Raw genomic sequence first — 19903 nt, 5'->3', positions numbered from 1 at the left:
CCAGCCCTTGCATCATCCGCTCTGACTCATCCTAACTCGTGACTTCCAACAGGACACTTCCGCACTTCCCCTCCTCCACAGCAGCCCACACACCTCAGCCACGCCTCCTTATGCGTCTCAAGCCTCGTCCTGGATTCCTCGGCCGCTCCTCATTGGCTCTTTGTTCTGGCTTTCTACTGATTACTGCTATATGCCCCATTGAGAACCACCGAGAAGAGCCGGCTGTGTGATTGGCTGGCGTCATCTGCTGTTTTCGTATTGGCTGAAGCCTCCGTATATATAGCGGATTTCTGCGTTTCGTCCTCAGTCGTTTTGCTGAAGACGCAGACGATGATTAACATGAGCTCCTGGTCTCCAAACGAGAACCCACTCACCAGCACCCTGCGCCGCCGCGGTCACTGCCCCTATCACCAGCGAACAGACCCTACGTGGAAAAAGGTGAACGGTCCTTGTCATTTCCTCTGTCCGCTCCTCATCCTGTACAAGGCGGCGCCGTGTCCTGTCAGCCATTGTCTGTGTGTCGGGGCTGCTGACAGAAGTGCGGGGGTTCGGTCACATGGCTGCCATGGCTATTAGTCCGTCACTAAGTGTTCTGTGTGTGCTGGAGATGACCTTGGTCCTAGGGTGTGAGTGACCTTGATGGCTGGAAACCTGTGGGCTGAGGTGCTGGCTCCCAGGCTTCATCCCCAGTTGTGGGGGTCCCTGTATGTAACCTTGATGGCTGGAAACCTGTGGGCTGAGGTGCTGGCTCCCAGGCTTCATCCCCAGTTGTGGGGGGTCCCTGTATGTAACCTTGATGGCTGGAAACCTGTGGGCTGAGGTGCTGGCTCCCAGGCTTCATCCCCAGTTGTGGGGGTCCCTGTATGTAACCTTGATGGCTGGAAACCTGTGGGCTGAGGTGCTGGCTCCCAGGCTTCATCCCCAGTTGTGGGGGTCCCTGTATGTAACCTTGATGGCTGGAAACCTGTGGGCTGAGGTGCTGGCTCCCAGGCTTCATCCCCAGTTGTGGGGGTCCCTGTATGTAACCTTGATGGCTGGAAACCTGTGGGCTGAGGTGCTGGCTCCCAGGCTTCATCCCCAGTTGTGGGGGTCCCTGTATGTAACCTTGATGGCTGGAAACCTGTGGGCTGAGGTGCTGGCTCCCAGGCTTCATCCCCAGTTGTGGGGGGTCCCTGTGTGTAACCTTGATGGCTGGAAACCTGTGGGCTGAGGTGCTGGCTACCAGGCTTCATCCCCAGTTGTGGGGGTCCCTGTGTGTAACGTTGATGGCTGGAAACCTGTGGGCTGAGGTGCTGGCTCCCAGGCTTCATCCCCAGTTGTGGGGGTCCCTGTGTGTAACCTTGATGGCTGGAAACCTGTGGGCTGAGGTGCTGGCTCCCAGGCTTCATCCCCAGTTGTGGGGGTCCCTGTATGTAACCTTGATGGCTGGAAACCTGTTGGCTGAGGTGCTGGCTCCCAGGCTTCATCCCCAGTTGTGGGGGTCCCTGTGTGTAACCGGAGATGAGCGCCGCCGCCGGGTATTTACCTCTTCTGGATAAAAGGAATTTGCACAAATTCCGCCGTGATCTCTGGTTACTATGGATTATGACTATTGCGGTCACCGGAAACTAGAGATCGCACGGCCCTTCTTAGTTTCTTCTTGTTATAGGCATAAAGAGACAATTTTCTTAACGTCTGTCACATGAGGTGGAGATTGGGCCTGTTTGCTGTACAGTGGTCCTGTCTGGTTCCAATCACATTGGCACTAATAGTCAGTGAGGTCTCTTCGGTTTTACACTGTTTTGTTGGCTTTTTTTCTCTATTACTGAAAACCAAAATCCAAGTGTGACCAGAGCCTTGGTTGGGCTGTGTCTCTACATACTGTATAAAGTGTCTCTGAGGGGTGATCTGAGCGCCAGGCAGCATGGACATCGGTAGCTGTAGGCCGGTGACACCGGACACCAGCAGCCCCCAGTGATTATCGCCGAGCAATTTAGGACTAGCGCCTTCTGTACCGTGTAGAACGTAACACTTCATAGCCGGGAAGACGGCCCGCGTCCTAGGTATATTGGCGTCTACAGATCCGACCTAGGGAACGCTTTCTTAGGATGAGATTTCACTGAGTCTATTGGGATTTGCGATAATTTGATGCAAAAAAATTTTTTTTAGACTTGAGCACATTCTTAAAACAGGGAGGAGAGAGCCTGATACTTCACAGGTCATTGTGTGCCAAGTTATCTGCCACAGAATATTCTGTCACATATAAAATATGCGGAAAACGATATTCTTCCAGCTCCCTGTCTGGGCATGTCTCTAGTGGTGGGCACGGTGCAGCAGTCACAGTTATGTTAGAGGGAGTCCACCCCCCTCCCAAACTGCCCAATCCTTTATATCAGGGGTCGTAGCCTCTATTTTAGATCATACTACGCATGTATATGGTAACATAAAAGATGGAAGGGGTTGATATGCAAAGGAAGTCGCCTCTGGTTCACCCTAATCCTTGGCGCACCATCATGCCTTCACCTTGTCAGAAGCCGAGTGTGAATGCTGTAGCACATAATTTTGCGCACTGACACTGGATGAGGCGCACACAATGCAGGAGCACACTGGATCCTGTCTGCAGCCTCAGTGAGGAGGCGAGGGTGGTCCGCCGTGTATCTGCTCACATCATCCATCAGAGCACATCATCCATCAGAGCACATCATCCATTAGAGCACAGCCACATTGTGAGTGCACATCATCATTGTGCGTGTAATGCTGGATATGACACAGCGTCTGCTCTGAGCTTCAGAGAAGCGTCAATCACTTAAAAGTACTGGCTCTATTCTGCAAATAGGAGGGTCCGACTGGTCACCAGGCAGACATCCTGCTAAGGCTTAACTGAAGTGCCCTCATTTTCATATCAAATAACTTATTTTCAATTTTAGCTTATAATTTACTCAAAATAAACTATATATGCCAAGTATGCTCTCTCTCTCTCTATATCTATATATATATAATGACCTAGCCCCTATTTAAACGTTTAGGCAGTTTAATTGCCATTTTGTGGGTGACAGATTCCCTTTAATGCATTGAGGAAATAACCCACACCTAAGACATTAGGTGACCGCATGCTACACACTCTTCACTTCTGTATGGGTATTTGAAAGGTGTTCCCCTCTCCAGAGTATTGGGGATGACTTGTTAATTGGTGAAGCTAGAGGGAGCTGATGGCTGGGACCCCGGGGGTCACAGGAGAGGTGGTAATTGTATAATCTCTGGGGTCTGCCTCTGACACAGCAGATCAGTTCTAAAGGTAACCATAAATGTTGCATAACCTTCTGCTGAAGCAGTTTTTCTAGACTTCCCATACACATGCATGCTTATAAGTGTTCTCTGAAGGGAGTCGGCTTATTTCGGGGAAAAAATTTCAGTTGTCAGTCAAAATGCCTGATCCTTGTCAAATGGCATTGGAGCCCCCATACACATCAGAGTGCAGATTCAACCAACATTGTGTTTAGAAGCCCTAGATGTTGTCCTCTGGTGGGGGGTCTAGATGCTGAGACAGCCACTGACATCTTAAAGTAAGGGCCAGAAGCAATTCCTAGTTTGGCTCTATGGCTTGTGTCCACCTTAAATTAACAATTTTCCGCAGATCTCCTTAATCTGGATGTGTTCACTTGCCTTACAGCTTGTAGCCCTTGCATCTAACAATGTTCTCAGAATCTGTTTTGCCACCATTAGAGGATAGATCATTATGACTCATCAGAAGTTTCTCAAAATGATAGGGACTCTTTCTGTCCTTGGCCACTGCATTCATAGATATGGCCTACTGGAATCAAAGGGGTTGACAAATAGATTTGTCCTATTCTTAAGGTACCTTCACACATAACCATATTGTTAACGATATCGTTGCTTTTTGTGACGTAGCAACGATATCGTTAATAAAATCGTTGTGTGACAGCGACCAACGATCAGGCCCCTGCTGGGAGATCGTTGGTCGCTGAAGAAAGTCCAGAACTTTATTTCGTCGCTGGATCGGCGTGTGTGACACCGATCCAGCGATGTCTTCACTGGTAACCAGGGTAAACATCGGGTTACTAAGCGCAGGGCCGCGCTTAGTAACCCGATGTTTACCCTGGTTACCATCCTAAAAAAAACAAACACTACATACTTACCTAACGCTGTCTGTCCTCCAGCGCTGTGCTCTGCACTCCTCCTGTACTGGCTGTGAGCGTCGGTCAGCCGGAAAGCACAGCAGTGACGTCACCGCTGTGCTTTCCGGCCGCTGTGCTCACAGCCAGTACAGGAGGAGTGCAGAGCACAGCGCTGGAGGACAGACAGCGTTAGGTAAGTATGTAGTGTTTGTTTCTTTTAGGATGGTAACCAGGGTAAACATCGGGTTACTAAGTGCGGCCCTGCGCTTAGTTACCCGATGTTTACCCTGGTTACCGGCATCGTTGGTCGCTGGAGAGCTGTCTGTGTGACAGCTCTCCAGCGACCAAACAGCGACGCTGCAGCGATCCAGATCGTTGTCGGTATCGCTGCAGTGTCGCTTAATGTGAAGGTACCTTTAGGCTCTGGCTGTCAATATTGGTATGGGAATGGGGTGGGTCACACACCCCCACTGATGTAACAGGTAGTAGGTCTAGTGGTGGCTAAAGGTAAACCGTGTGTGGAGTTGTAACAAAGTTGGATCAAACTCTTGGACCACAAAGGCATGGCCAATAAATAAGATTAAGTACACCTTCCCATCTAGTTTCCCCTCAATCTCCATTGACAGCTCTGCCTTCATAGAGCCAGAGAAGGGTAGCGATAGATGGAAAACAAGCAGGTGTGAAGGTGCGCTGAGCGCTTGTGCTTGGGTTGAACAGTCACTTGGTGCACCTTCCCACATACTTGTTTTCCATCTCTCTGGCTTATTAAAGAGAGGAGGAAGGCAGAGGAAAACAAGTCCTCCGCGCACAGCCAAATCCTAATGTCTGTATTTTGTTGCGTTTTTTTTATGGCTCCTACTGATGTATTTCGTATTTCTTTTTCAGTGTTGGAAGAGAAAGACGACTTTCTTTCACAATCACACCTGAGGTAATCTGTGTTACTTTCACTCTGTCCATTAAACCAAACTTGTTACTGACACCCATGTCTCCACTGGAAGGGGTCCACATTAGTGATGAGCGAGTGTACTCATTGCTCGGGTGACCTCCGAGTATTTGTTGGTGTTCAGAGATTTAGTTTTCATCACCGCAGCTGAATGATTTCCAGCTACTGGGGGGGTGGTGTTGCCCAGTTGCTAGGGAATCCCCACATGTAATCAAGCTGTCTAATAGCTGTAAATCATTCAGCTGCTGCAAGGAAAACTAAATCTCCGAGCACTACAAAATACTCGGAGGACACACCGAGCGTGCTTGGGAAATCTCGAGTAACGAGTATATTCGCTCATCACTAATCCACATCATTACCATGAGTAAGGCTGACTAATGTGCTCACAAGTCTTACCCCTGCCAAACATTTAGTGGTGGTGCTTGGTGAACAAATATTAAGTTATGCTCAAAAAATAAATGACCGTAATATCTTTTTGTCATAGTGTGGTGGGATTGTGCAGCAAGACTGCCAAAAATGATGGCAGAACCCTTACCGTTCTGCTCTGCCGGCCACTTGTCTGGGTTGGATCTGGAGGCCTGGTATGAGGACTTACAAGACATCTTGTTCTCGGAGACAAAAAATCCTGCCGCTCTCCAGTTGGTATCTCAACAGGTTAGTGCTGAAATGACTTTTGTCTCTACATGAATTTGGCTTGTTGTATTCCAGAGTCCTTCATATGAAGACTGATATATATTCAATGCTACATGTAATGAATTTGCCTCCTTGTGTTTTTAAGGTGATCACTTATTCTGTGGATGGGTAGACACACTAGGGAACCCACTGATCCTAAGAAATGTACCCCATTTATGGTCTGTGGGACTGCTGAAGGCCACACATGGCTTTCTCCAGAAGATCCATAGGCTTTAAGTGGAGCAGTGATGTGAATGCTCATTCTCCACTTTGTTAAACTAGGGTACTGCAGCACCATTCCTTATAATTAACAATTGTCACTTCTACTTTGCAATAGCGTTAACAAAAAAACTCCCGTTATAGATAGATTATATACACACACAAATTCAGAATCTGTATAATGCTGGCTTCACAGGTCCTGATATTTCCGGTACCGGAGATGTCCGTGTGTTTGTCCTACATGCAGCACACGTGTGGCAACAATGTGCCACATCAGTACCACATGGACGACCATCAGGGAAGAAGTGCTGTTCCCCTGCTTGTGGTGCTGAAGCCGGCTGTCATCCCTTCTCCCCTGCTCGGCTGGTGAGCAGGGGAGAAGGGATGAAAAAAAAAAAAAACTGACTAAAGTACCCCTATATTTTGTAAACCAATCCTGCAAGACTCACAGGTGCGGGCTGCTATTCTCAGGCTGGTAAGGGGGCATGGATATGGCCCCCCCCAGCCTAAACAGCAGCTGCTCAGAAAAGGCGCATCTATCAGATGCATCAATTCTGGAGCTGTGCCCGGTTCTTCCCACTTTCCCTGTAGTGGCGGCAAGTGGGGTAAATGTCACCTTCTATTGTACGGTGACATTAAGCCAGCTTATTAATGGAGGTGTCAATAAGACACCTCTCCATTACTAATCCTATAGTTGCTAAAGGGTTAATCAAACACCACACAGTAAGTCTTAATTTAATAAAACAATATACAGTTTCCCAATCTCTTTTAGTATGCCATTCCAAGCAAAGCCCTCGATCTCCTGTAAAATAAAAAAAAAAGTCAAAATAATAAACCAACAATATACCATACCTGTCTGGCACACAGTCAGTCCCACACAGTAATCCATAACTGGGGAATGTACAGTTTACAACGGGAGCGCTGCTAATGCGACCACTCCCACTGAAAACTACAGGGGAATGAAATGCTGGGAGCGGAGCTTCAGTGATTAGCGGTGACATCACCGCTAGTCACTGAAGCTCCGCTCCCAGCATTTCATTGATTCACCAGTAGTTTTCAGCCGGGGGCAGTCGTATTAGCAGTGCTTCCGTTGTAAACTGTACATATCCCTCGATATGGATTACTGTGTGGGACTAACTCTGCCGGACAGGTATGGTATATTGTTTTATTTGACTTTTTTTTTTCTTTACAGATCAAGGGCTTCGCTTGGAATGGCAGACTTAAAGGTGGGAAACCTGTGTTTATTTTATTAAAAGACTTTTTTCTTACTGTGTGGTTGATTAACCCTTTAGCAATTATAGGGATTAATAATGGACAGGTGTCTTATTGACACCTCTCCATTACTAAGCTGGCTTAATGTCACCTTACAATAGGAAGGTGACATTATCCCCTCATTACCCCACTTGAGGTAATACAGGGAAAGTGGAAAGAACCAGGCAAAGCTCCAGAATTGGTGCATCTAATAGATGCACCTTTTCTGGGCAGCTGTGAGCTGCTGTTTTTTAAAGAGAATCTGTCTCCTACTTTTTCGTATATATGCTGGGGCCACCGCCATCAGGGGCTTATCTACAGCATTCTGTAATGCTGTAAATGAGCCCCCCCCCCCCCCCCCATGTAACCTGAAATAAGAAAAAATAGATTATGCTCACCTGGGGGTGCGGTCCGGCGCCTCTCAACTTCATGCGATGACATCCTCTTGCTTCCTGCGCAGGCGTACTTTGCTCTGCCCTCAACAGGGCAGACAAAGTACGCCTGCGCAGGAGCCGCAACAGGAAGCAAGGAAGAGGATGTCATTGCATGAAGCTGGGAGGCTCTGGACTCCCATCGGACCTGGACCGCCCCTGGGTGAGTATGATCAAACTTGTTGTTCTTAGCTTTCAGGTTACATCGGGGGCTTATCTACAGGGGGGGGGGGACAATATCCATGACCCCTTAAAAAAAAAAAACAAAAAAAAACACCACAACAACGTGGGGTTCCCCTAATTTATTTTTTTTTCCCCCCCACTCATTGTCTCCTGCTCTGGGGACAATGGATGAAAGGTGTGTTCAGCGGCTTACAGTAGTGCTGCTTCCCCCCCCCCCTCCCCCCCCCCCCCGTGGCGGTCTGTTCACACGAGGTCAGTGTACACTGTTCTCCGTGTGCATGTATGTGGCACGTTTGGCGGCCCGTGCGTGTGTCCGGGTAAAAAAAAAAAGGACATGTCTGTGTCTTACAAACGGTCCGTCAAAACACACTGACATGTGCATAGACCCATTCATTTGAATGGGTGTACGTGTCAAGAGTCTCCAGTATGTGAGAAAACGGTAACTACACGTACCGGAGCCACTGACTTGTAAACCGGCCTTACATGGCACCAAGTGAACACTTGCTCACGTATTGCATTAACAACCAGAACTGCTGCTTGTCAGATTTGCTCTGATTATAAAAGGTGGGGTCCAAGCAGGGAGACCCCTCTCATCCATGATACAATTTATGCCCTACTTAGACTTAATTTTATAAAGGTTGTCTTAACCCCTTACCGACCTCCGCCGTATTATTACTGGGAAGGTCGGATCCCCTGCTTTGATGTGGGCTCCGGCGGTGAGCCTGTATCAAAGCCGGGACTGTGAGCTGTTTTGAACAGCTGACATGTGCCCGCAATAGCGGAGGGTGGAATCGCAATTCGCCTGCCGCTATTAACTAGTTAACTGCCGCTGTCAAATGCCGACAGTGGCATTTAACTACAGCTTCCGGCCAGAAATGAGCGCATTGTCGACCCCTGTCACATGACTGGGGATCAGCGATGCGTCGGCATAGCAACCAGAGGTTTCCTTGAGACCTCTATGGTTGTTGATACCGGATTGCTGTGAGCGCCACCCTGTGGTCGGCGCTCATAGCAATGCAGTAAATCTACTACCACATAGGGGCGATATGACGATGGCTCCTATGTAGCAGAGGCAATCGAGTTGTGCCAGCTTCTAGCCTCCCATGGAGGCTATTGAAGCATGGCAAAAGTAAAAAAAAAATTAAATATGAAAACAAGTTTAAATCGCCCTCCTTTGCCCCATTCAAAACAAAAAAAAAAAAATAAAACCTACACATTTGGTATCACCATGTTCAGAATCGCCCGATCAATAGAAAGGATTAACCTGATCGCTAAACGGCGTAGCAAGAAAAAAATTCGAAACACCAAAATTATGTTTTTTTTTTTTTTGTTTTTTTTTGGTCGCCACGACATTGCATTAAAATGTAAACAGGCGATCAAAAGATCGTATCTGCACCAAAATGGTATCATTAATAATGTCAGCTTGGCATGCAAAAAAAATCCCCTCACCCGACACTGAAAAATAGAGACGCTACAGGTATCGGAAAATGGTGCAAATTTTTTTTTTTTTTGTAGCAAAGTTTGGAATTTTTTCACCACTTAGAGATAAAATATAACCTAGACACGTGTCTATGAACTCGTAATTACTTGGAGAATCATAATGGCAGGTCAGTTTTAGAATTTAATGAACCTAGCAAAAAAAGTCAAACAAAAAAAAGTGTAGGATTGCATTTTTTTTTTTGCAATTTCAGCGCACTTGGCATTTTTTTCCTGGTTTCTAGTACACGACAGGGTAAAACCAATGATGTCGTTCAAAAGTACAACTTGTCCCACAAAACTAGCCCTCACATGGCCACATTGATGGAAAAATAAAAAAAAGTTATGGCTCTGGGAAGGAGGGGGGCAAGGTCTTGAAGGGGTTAATGGGACACCCTTAAATCTGTTCCATTTCTTTCCTTTTTCATCACATTATTTTCTGTTCTCTACATTTTAGATAGCAGAGGAGAAAATTCTGGATAACTCTCCATTCTTATGGCCTCTTGAGTCAATAGCTTCAACTTTACCAGTGAACTTTACTGATGAAGAAGTGGTTGCTTTGGAAACGGTGGTTGATCAGTTGCCCTCTGAAGTTCTGGGGTTTCTTGACCAAGCATCCCATAATGACTTTGATAATCCATCTACTTCTTCAGAGTCTCCACAAAACAACCAGGATGGGGTCACTGAGGTGGACTCTGGCTGCAGTAGTTGTCCGTCCCAAACACACACAGAGGATGAGGACTCTAGTGGCAGCCAATGTGGAACCAAGAGGAAGAGGACCACCCAACCTAGAGGAGGAAAGGTCCGAGTGAAGGAAAAGGAACAAGAGAATGAACGGAAAGTGTCTCACTTAGTGTCTGAGAACGAACGGTTGAAGGGGGAGATTGAACGGCTGACGCTGGAAGTGGAGAAGACCAGGAAGTCCCTCATAGAAAGAATGGTTAATCTTAAAAAGTGATATGTTGTCAGAACTGTAAGGAAAATTGTCATGTTTGGAATACTCTAAGGACATTGCGTTGTTCTAACTGTATATACTGTACTTGTGTGTAATACATAGTATTTGTTACATAAGGCCCCGTGCACCAACCTGATATGGCTACAGGCACCTGTCATCTGATGCCTTATTACAGAAATGTCTTCTAGAGGAAGGTAATCCAGCACAGTATGGCGCCATGTGCACGAGGCTGCGTGTCCAATGTTCCTGCTATTAAACATAGCACATGTAATACTGTATACAACATCACCTGTGGTTAAAGCCTGAACTGGCACCTGTATATTCTGCAAATACAGTGGAGGAGGCCACTATAAGCACCACGGTGCAATTAGGTTAAAGGGAATCGGTCACCCTCTGGGATGTCTTTAAGAAACTAATATGGGCAGACAGGTGATAGATTTGTTCAGCAGCAGTGACTCGTGCACAAAGTTACAATGAAGCCAACGACCAAAAAATGGTGGGAAAGGTTTATATAACTGCGCTATTGCAGGGTGCAGGTGTGGGATTCTGGGGGCCGCCAGTACACGGCCCTGTGATACTGGTGGGAGAGGGGTGGTACGCAACTAGACACTGGAGGCAGAGTTTTCTTCTAGGCACCTCACGCCCCGGATCCTGGAAGAACTCATTAACATACAGGATTAAAAGATGATTACTCAACAACCGGACTGCAGCAATGAGGCATACAGGTAGAATTGTTCAAACAGTCCCATCACTTGTATGCCCATATTATTCGCTTCAAAACATCGCAGGGGGTCACAGATTCCCTTTAAGGAGAATTAATTCTGTTTCCAACTAGCTGCTATTCACAGCAAGAATCCTGTACACGAAATACAGAAGTAGTCACTGATGCCAGGAGAGGGCATCATCGTATATAAAACGCAGAAGTTCCTCTGATTAAAAAACTCGGTCACAGCAGACAGACCAATAACTGACATTACCCCTCCAGCCATATATTGCCTCTGCGTGCAGGGGTTACAGATCCAGTGCTGAAATATGATGACCAAATATACGTCTTGTGTGGTGTGTTCTTTTTATAATGGTTTTCACCAACTACAGTTAATAAATCTCACTTGTATAAAATATAGTGTTTTATTTCTTACTCTGTAAGTATTCATGTCTGGTGTTTAAAGTCCCTCAGTCTATAATAAAGCAGTACCTGACCCTGGAGTGCACTGTATACACTGCCCCACCACGATTTCTGCTCCCCGTTGTTTATAGCTTATTGCTTGCTGTCAGGAAGTGCCAGGAGCGGGTGGTCCTGTGACTGCAAGTATGTGGTTTGCATAATTCTGGCCACAGTCAGACTAGCTGTGTCCATCATTGCTCAATACACTTGTTGAGGGAGGCTGTACACGTCTAGTTGGCAGGTGACCACATATATGCAAATAACATACTTGCAGTCATGTGCCTGCCTGGGGGCTGGACAACCTCTTTAACAGCAGTCATCTAATAATTACAAGAGTTAGGCAACGAACGTGTAGTTGTATTTCACACAGGTTTCTACGCTGCCCTTATAGTTGCATCTTTCTTCAATAATAACACACTCCTTATGATCCATATCTCAGCCTCTGTTCCAGTCACGGCTTGGCCTTCAGCTGACTGTGTGATCTAGCCTAAGGCTGAATTTAGATGCCCATGTTTGAAGTGGATTTCGTACCAAAGATACTGAAATCTGTATTACAGATGGAGCACCTGTTCAATATACGGCATTGCAGGCATGTTCCAGCTGTCTGCATAAAGCCATAAATAAAAGGATTAAAGGGTCTCTGCAGAACTGTCAATGCCAGTGACTGCAGAGCTAAGGACCTCAACTTACAGAATTGTCAGGACCACTCAGTATTGTGCTAATTCACATGACCGCATTTCTCACAGCCCCATAAAACTTAATGGTACTATATTCACACATTTTCAAACAGACATATATATTTTTTGTGTGTGTGGGTGGCTCACTCATTCATTTACTATAGTGGTTTAATGTGCGCCAGGCAGGAAAACACTGCCCCTTGGCCTTCCCAGCTTACTGTCTGACCAGCGTCATGGTTGGTCTCCCAGCCGGCTAGTAAAGGCAGCTTTCCCTCTGCAGCGTGGGAGAAGCCCAGTGATACTGAGGCTGGTTAGATCTGAGATCCGGCAGCTTCAGGGGACTGAGCCTGCACTAAACTATAGACCCAGCAAGCAGTGCAAGATGGTACCCAGCCTGCAGCGTTGGTCGGTAACCTAGGCAATGAGCTGTACACCTTTTTAAAATTAAAAATCTATTTGTTCTTGAGAATGGAGAGGATTTCTTTTTATAGGAGGCAAAGTTAGTTATTCTTACAAGCTCTTTGCCATGTTAACTATTTACATGTAGTCTGTCAGCATAGGTTTATCTTGGAACTGGTAAAAATCTAATTAAAATAAATGGCAGGCTGTAAGCTCTAGATTCAACCATCAATGACTGTAAAGGGGGGTCTCCATCATGGAAGGACATCATAGATGGAAGATGATGGAGCGGTGCTACCTCAGCAACTACAGGGGGATTTATTTTTGTGTGTTTTAGGCTGCCGTCACACTATCAGTATTTGGTCAGTATTTTACATCAGTATTTGTAAGCCAAAACCAGGAGTGGAACAATCAGAAAAAGTATAATAGAAACATATGCTCCACTTCTGCATTTATCACCCACTCCTGGTTTTGGCTTACAAATACTGACCAAATACTGCTAGTGTGACGGCAGCCTAATAGTGATTGAGAGAGGACATGTAATGGTGGAGGGTACATGTAATTGCAATTAATTGGGGATGACAGAATCTTAATTAATTAGGAGGATAGGAAACAGGACAGATACCTGTAATGAATTGAGGGAGGAAATGGGAAGGAACAGGGGCTACTTATCTTGTATTTTTATTGGCTAGGAATAAAATGGGAGGGCACATTCTGGCTAAAGAATGTAGATTTTGACTGGTGTATTGCACACTGGTTAATTATATAGTAATGGAGTGGTGCAGATCTGTAATCAGGGGTGAAGTGTGGGGGACTTTGTTGTGGCCATAGTCACCATGCAGCCCATAACCCAATAGTGGCCCTGGACTCCATTTTAGTTTGGTGTAAAAGAAATGCACATTGGTCAGTAGGTAACAAAGAAGTACAGGTGCAGACAATGAAGAGCAGCACAGCGTTTCCAAATTTTCTGGTCAGTGAATTAATTATCCTCAATCGTAAATGAGTAGTACCAGGCTGACACATAGATAACCTACTGTGGTAGGGTATTGTATTAAAGGGGTTGTCCATAGAGATGAACAAACCTGAACTGTAAAGTTTGGGGTTCAGAGCGGACACCTAGTTTCAGGTAGGTGACTACTTGAAGTCTGGTTCACAGGAGAGAGATTTTCCAGCTCCAAAGTTCAGGTTCCAAGTTTGGATACAGTTCTGGTACCCGAACTGAGCTTTGGATTAAAGTTTGTCGCACTCAAACTTCTACGGATCCGCTGATCTCTAACTGGAGGATTCCCCGACACCGGTCATGTGATCATTCATACTTGCATACTCCCAGCCACATTTTGACTAGACTGTTACTGGCCTCACTCAATTAACTAGCACTGAGCGAGGCCATGTCCATCTAGTCAGACTGTGGCCGGAAGTATGCATGTTGCATACTTGTGATCCAATGACCGACAAGGGGGAATCCTCATAGTAGGCGGGATGTGGGGATTCACTAGTCTCCAGTAACAAAGTGACTGCAGACTTGTAGTTTCAGAACGGACAACCCCTTTAATATCAGTTTAGAGACGGGTCTGACACCTGCACCCCCACCAGCTGCTGTCAGCCCTGTACATTGTGTAGCAGCTGCTCTTCAGATCTGCTCACATCAATAGGCGCTGAATGGCACTGCCTGAGAACACTATTCACAGGTGTGAACACCTAGGTCCCCATCGATCTGGTATTGATGACCTATACTCATAGACCTGTCAACAACATCAAAGTTCAGGGCAGCCCCTTTAAGGCCATGGTGCCTAAATGCATGCAAAAACTGCACATGCGCAGGAAATGTTGCAGTGTTGCATGTAATATAGTAAGGGGTTATATGTGCAGGAGATGTCATTACGTCTGCAATCTTCACAATGTAGAATTCTGAATACAGATTAGATTTAAACAGCAGAAAAAAAGGGCAGCAACATTTACCTGCCCAGATCTTGGAACAAATGCACTACAGGTTGCAGCTAGCCCATAAAGCAAGATGTTAGCAACACAGGTGCAAAATAGCAGATCAACAGCCACTCTCCGCCTCCCCATTCCTGGAGGGGGCGACTGCCCAGTATACAATTGCACAATGATTGCTCACCCCCTCCAGGAATGGGTAGGTGGAGAGTGGCTGTTGATCTGCTTTTTTGCACCTGTGTTGCTAACATCTTGCTTTATGGGCTGGCTGCAACCTGTAGTGCATTTGTTCCAAGATCTGGACAGGTAAGTGTTGCTGCCCCTTTTTTTTCTGCTGTTGATCAAATGTTTGGAGATTGAGTCTTTAGTGGCTTTGCCATTTAGTTTTGAATACAGATTAGGAAGCAAGTTCTGGGCCAGATGTTATCTTCCATGGTAGAGACTAGTGATGAGCGAACATGGGTGCTAACCGAGTGTCTTTGGCGTACTGCAAAAATATGTTTGAGTCCCCGCAGCTGTTAGACAGCAGGAACACATGGAGGGGTTGTCTAACAGCTGCGAGCCATGCAGCCGCATGAACTCTAACATATTATTCAAACACGCCGGAGTCAGTTGATTAGCACCAGAGCATGCTCAGATAACACCTTCTTCCAGCACGTTCGGTCATCACTAGTAGGGATGTAGCACAATAGTCCCGGCTCTGTACGTCAGACACATGTTGGTGCAGCTACAAGTAGCAATGGTCCTACGCTGATGGCATGTGGCCTGCAGACTCCACGGTATCCTCTGGGGAACTGGTGGCGCAGTAATTGGTGTTGCTATAACACTGTTCTATTTATCTCCCGCCGTCGGCGGCCAATGCCGAGTGTAATAAGCAGACACATCTTTCCCTGGTTGCACGCGCTCAGTAGCCATGCAATCCTCTGCAATACCTTACAGCAGGGGAGACAGGCGCTCGCTACAATGGCGTCAGGCGCTCGCTCAGGTGTAAACAAGAAACTGAACATTTTATTTAAAAGACTGTTCACCCATTAACCCATTCAGCGCTGCAGCTGCTCCACAAGGTCTCGCTCTCTTTTTTCCCCCCACCGGGGAGATTTATTTCTTCTTCCTTTTCTGAACAGGTGCTGCTGGCGTCTTCCCTTCTGCCAGTGTAAGTTTTTCTTTCAGCGCCAGAAGCTTCTGTACCTCACCGTCGATCACAGATTTCTCTGCCTTCTTGCCCTTTAACTCCCGAACAACGATGCCCTAAAAACGATCAAATCATTTACATTATAACAAAATCTGCAGAATCTACACAGATACTGGAGTCGGGGCCACGAGGCTGATGGTGTGACGCCGGTAAATCCAGATTATAAAGTTCTAGGCAGGTGGATGACGGATTAAACATCTTGTCCAGATTCTACAGACATTTTTCAAGGGGAAACCGGAAAATGTTCAATCTAATACCGGATGATTCTGCTGTGCAGATGGAAAGGAGCAGCGGTGACGCGTACAATTTCAGATCAGTGGTGGAAGTGTGTGGACCATCCTACGGGGCATCTACGGGTCACATACCGCTCTGTCTATCCCCCATGCTTTACACTGACGTTCTGCCTAGATATCCTGGAGCACATGAGAATGGTGGTGGCTATTAGTTCATGTTCACAGTTGCACAAATCATTGAAGACCACGAGGACTCGGATTACAGCTCTTCTACGTCCCCAAACCCACATTTATCAGCTTAAGAAACGAAAGCTCAGTTCTCCGCCCAACTCCTTGCACCTGTCCCCTTACCTGTTTCTCCACCTCTTGCATTAACCCTTTTATCCTCTCCGGATCACCAACTTCTGCCGTTTCTTTGTCGGTGTCAGCCAGTGGTGATGGCGCTTTAGGCTCGGCTTTCACCTGTAGATATAGACACGTGAACTATTGCCTGAGCAATCTGCCACCGACAACACAGAAGAGTAAGGGGTGAAATATACGACTCCATGCACAGCAGAAGCTTCAGGCTAAGTTCACGCTGGGTGTTTTTGCGGCGTTTTTTTTTTTTCTGCAGCAAAACCTGAGTGCTTGGCAGGAAAGAAGCATAGGTTTTGCTGTGTTTTTGGTGCTTTTTTTTTCTCCCTTCAATTCAATGGGTGAAAAACGCTGAAAAATTACTGAAAGAAGTGACGTGCTCTATGTCCAAAAAATCATGCAAAACACAAAATAATGACAAAAAAAAAAAAAAAAAAACAATGTGTGTGCATGAGATTTCTGAAGTCTCATAGGCTTTGCTGGTTCTGTAAAAATCAGCTGAAAAGTAGCATTAAAAAAAAGCATTAAAAACACCCAGTGTGAACTTCGCCTTATACTTTCTGTTGCACGCGGTTATACAAGGAATGCTTCTCAGCTAAATCCATCTCTAATGTGAGGACTTCACATAACAAAAAGGGACAAAAATATGTTCAGTGCTGCAGTCAGAATCCAGCCAGTAACCGCCATGTATGGCGCCCCCTACACTCGCACCGTAAATGTGCATCATAGCTCGGCGAGGGATTATACTATGGGGGCCACAGATAATTCAGCATTGATTGAGGAGATGAGAAATTGGATTTGTGATCCTCTGCTCAGGCGTCCAGTCCATCATGGCAGCCAATCTTCGCTTTTACTCCTGCCATCCTTAGCGCCTCTTGGGCTTACCAATCTCTGTAATATCAAGACATGTCATGAGGGTCTGGTGACCACCAGAGGTGCCCAGGATAACTCGTGAAGAAGGGAAGACTGGCTGCCATGGATGAGCGGACTGGATGCAGGACCAAATTGCTCATCTTGAATACTAAAAGGTTGTTTGGACTTCAATTAAATGGACACTAAAGTGTTTATGTGGATGTATAATGGGCAGCAGATTGTGAGCCCCCACTGGAGACAGCGACTGATGTGTATGGTGACAATCTCTGTACAGCGCTGCACAATGTGTTGGTGCTATACGGGCAAAGTAAGTATTAAACAGTATGGCCCAAAGAGGTGAGAGCAGTAAGACAGCATGCATCACACAAAACGGGTGGTTACCTGCTTCTCGGTGCAGTCACCATTCAGCTGAAGGAAGGAAAGTAAGAACCACAGCAGAAGAATGAGGCACAGAATGACCACCATGTATTATAAAATGATAGGAATATTTTAATGTTATGCATCTAATATTTTTATTGCTCCTAACGCATTAAAAGTAGGCATAGCCTAAAAAAGATGGGACTTTTAAACAGTCTCCATTAAAAATGTCCAACCATTTTGCTGCCGAGTCCTCCACCTAGCTACCTGGTCTGCAAAATCGGACATATTCTTCCAGGCTATCAGAGCAATGCTCCTCCCTATGACAGCTTATTGGCCACTTTCTGTCCCTTCTCGCAGTGCTAGAGCAATTAGCAGGGAAAGACAGAAGGATTTACACAGCAGAACAGAGTGGAGAGGTAAGAAAGCATTTAAGTTCTCAGTGAAGCCTTAGTAAACTGGCTTTAGAAAGCACTAAGAATGGCCCCCTATGCTGACAGCTAGTGAAGTCAGGAGAACCCAGGACACATGGACCCCACAGTCATCACATATAACAGAGGATGTACCCTCAAGAAAAGTAACTGAAACTAGCTAAGAAATTGCATATACTGGGACCAGAAAATGAAGAAAAAAATGAAGATTGCAGAGTGAAAGTTAGATCAATAGTATTAGTCAAAAAAATAAACAAACATTTAAGTATCTATGGTTTATGGCATATAAATCATTTTTATTATTCCTTCAGACCAGGGGAGTTTATGCTTTTGTCAAGATTGTAAACCAAGGAAAATTATTAAAAGTGTTCCTTCCTTGCTCCAAGAGAGAACTTTTTAAAATATGCAAATGCAGGTCACAGTTCACTCTTTGCATGGTTAGGTGCCTTGGTGCACTGCTCCATCCACTTATTTACATTACCATCATGTGAGTAATAGTGCTGGTTTTATTTAGAATACCTTCTATGTTGAGTAATAGTGCTGGCTTTACCAGAGCAAGAGCTATCAGAAGATAATCCTCCATTATGTGATCAAAGTCCTTGTGCAGGAAATAACACACAAATCACTCTCTCCTTGCAGATGACATCACTACACAGCCATATCTGAGCGATGTCAGCAGTGAGGAGAGTGATGTATGTGCTCATTTCTGCACTGAAGTGATAGCAGAGGAGAAAAACGATGTCAGCAGCGAGGAGAGAGTGATGTGTGTGCTCACTCCTGCACTAAAGTGATAGCAGAAGAGACAAGCGATGTCAGCAGCCAGGAGAGAGTGATGCGTGTGCTCACTGCTGAAGTGAAAGCAGATGAGACGACTGATGTCAGCAGCGAGGAGAGAGTGATGTGTGTGCTCACTCCTGCACTAAAGTGATAGCAGAAGAGACAAGCGATGTCAGCAGCCAGGAGAGAGTGATGCGTGTGCTCACTGCTGAAGTGAAAGCAGATGAGACGACTGATGTCAGCAGCGAGGAGAGAGTGATGTGTGTGCTCACTCCTGCACTAAAGTGATAGCAGAAGAGACAAGCGATGTCAGCAGCCAGGAGAGAGTGATGCGTGTGCTCACTGCTGAAGTGAAAGCAGATGAGACGACTGATGTCAGCAGCGAGGAGAGAGTGATGTGTGTGCTCACTCCTGCACTAAAGTGATAGCAGAAGAGACAAGCGATGTCAGCAGCCAGGAGAGAGTGATGCGTGTGCTCACTGCTGAAGTGAAAGCAGATGAGACGACTGATGTCAGCAGCGAGGAGAGAGTGATGTGTGTGCTCACTCCTGAACTGGAGTGATAGCAGAAGAGACAAGCGATGTCAGCAGCCAGGAGAGAGTGATGCGTGTGCTCACTGCTGAAGTGAAAGCAGATGAGACGACTGATGTCAGCAGCGAGGAGAGAGTGATGTGTGTGCTCACTCCTGCACTAAAGTGATAGCAGAAGAGACAAGCGATGTCAGCAGCCAGGAGAGAGTGATGCGTGTGCTCACTGCTGAAGTGAAAGCAGAAGAGACGACTGATGTCAGCAGGGAGGAGAGAGTGATGCGTGTGCTCACTGCTGAAGTGAAAGCAGAAGAGACAACTGATGTCAGCAGGGAGGAGAGAGTGATGTGTGTGCTCACTGCTGAAGTGAAAGCAGAAGAGACGACTGATGTCAGCAGGGAGGAGAGAGTGATGTGTCTTGTCTTGCTCCTGCACAGGGACAGTACACACATAACAGAGGTCTATATTCAGCCAGTGCTGACTCTAGGAAAGCCAGCATTGTCAATCAACATAGAAGGAGTGATCAAATCTAAATAAGTGGGTGGAATGGTGCACCAAGGCGTTTAGATACAGCAATGGTGCAATGAGCACACTTATTTGCATATTACAATGTTATTGTTGCTCTCTTACAATGCTATGTAGTAAGTATGAAGTATAACTTTGGGGTGACTGACTCCCTTGAAAAAGACTAGACACCATGTCTGTAATGTATGATTTAGTGAATACTTACACTCTCCA

At 46.1% G+C, this 19903-nt stretch overlaps 2 protein-coding genes across 3 annotated transcripts in view; one reads left to right on the top strand and one right to left on the bottom strand.

Moving 5' to 3' along the window:
• Positions 1–305: 305 nt before the first annotated feature.
• Positions 306–11364, top strand: DDIT3 (DNA damage inducible transcript 3). Its single transcript, XM_069758561.1, has 4 exons — positions 306–438; positions 5001–5043; positions 5543–5712; positions 9748–11364. The coding sequence occupies exons 3-4, from the start codon at positions 5575–5577 to the stop codon at positions 10246–10248; spliced, it is 639 nt and encodes a 212-aa protein (XP_069614662.1). The 5' UTR covers positions 306–438; positions 5001–5043; positions 5543–5574; the 3' UTR covers positions 10249–11364.
• A 4045-nt stretch (positions 11365–15409) lies between these two features.
• Positions 15410–19903, bottom strand: part of MARS1 (methionyl-tRNA synthetase 1) — a 72786-nt gene continuing 68292 nt past the window's right edge. Inside the window, exons 20-22 of one of the 2 annotated variants that reach the window (XM_069758559.1) lie at positions 17455–17481; positions 16198–16308; positions 15410–15669 (exon numbers count right to left, since the gene is read on the bottom strand). In XM_069758559.1, coding sequence (XP_069614660.1) covers positions 15520–15669; positions 16198–16308; positions 17455–17481 — 288 coding nt within the window. In that variant the 3' untranslated portion in view covers positions 15410–15519. The remainder of the gene's footprint in view (positions 15670–16197; positions 16309–17454; positions 17482–19903) is intronic. The other variant, XM_069758560.1, reaches the window with a different exon arrangement.

The sequence above is a fragment of the Ranitomeya imitator genome, chromosome 3 (assembly GCF_032444005.1).
Source record: "Ranitomeya imitator isolate aRanImi1 chromosome 3, aRanImi1.pri, whole genome shotgun sequence".
Taxonomy (NCBI): domain Eukaryota; kingdom Metazoa; phylum Chordata; class Amphibia; order Anura; family Dendrobatidae; genus Ranitomeya; species Ranitomeya imitator.
Note: the sequence above shows the minus strand (reverse complement) of the source record. Positions and strands in the feature narration are given on the sequence as shown.

What these genes read in the sequence shown, in the direction of transcription:
- DDIT3 (XM_069758561.1), top strand. Translation starts at nt 5,575, where the DNA reads ATGATGGCAGAACCCTTACCGTTCTGCTCTGCCGGCCACTTGTCTGGG. An exon ending in TCCAGTTGGTATCTCAACAG is followed by an intron (nt 5,713 to 9,747) that starts GTTAGTGCTGAA and finishes TCTACATTTTAG; the next exon opens with ATAGCAGAGGAGAAAATTCT.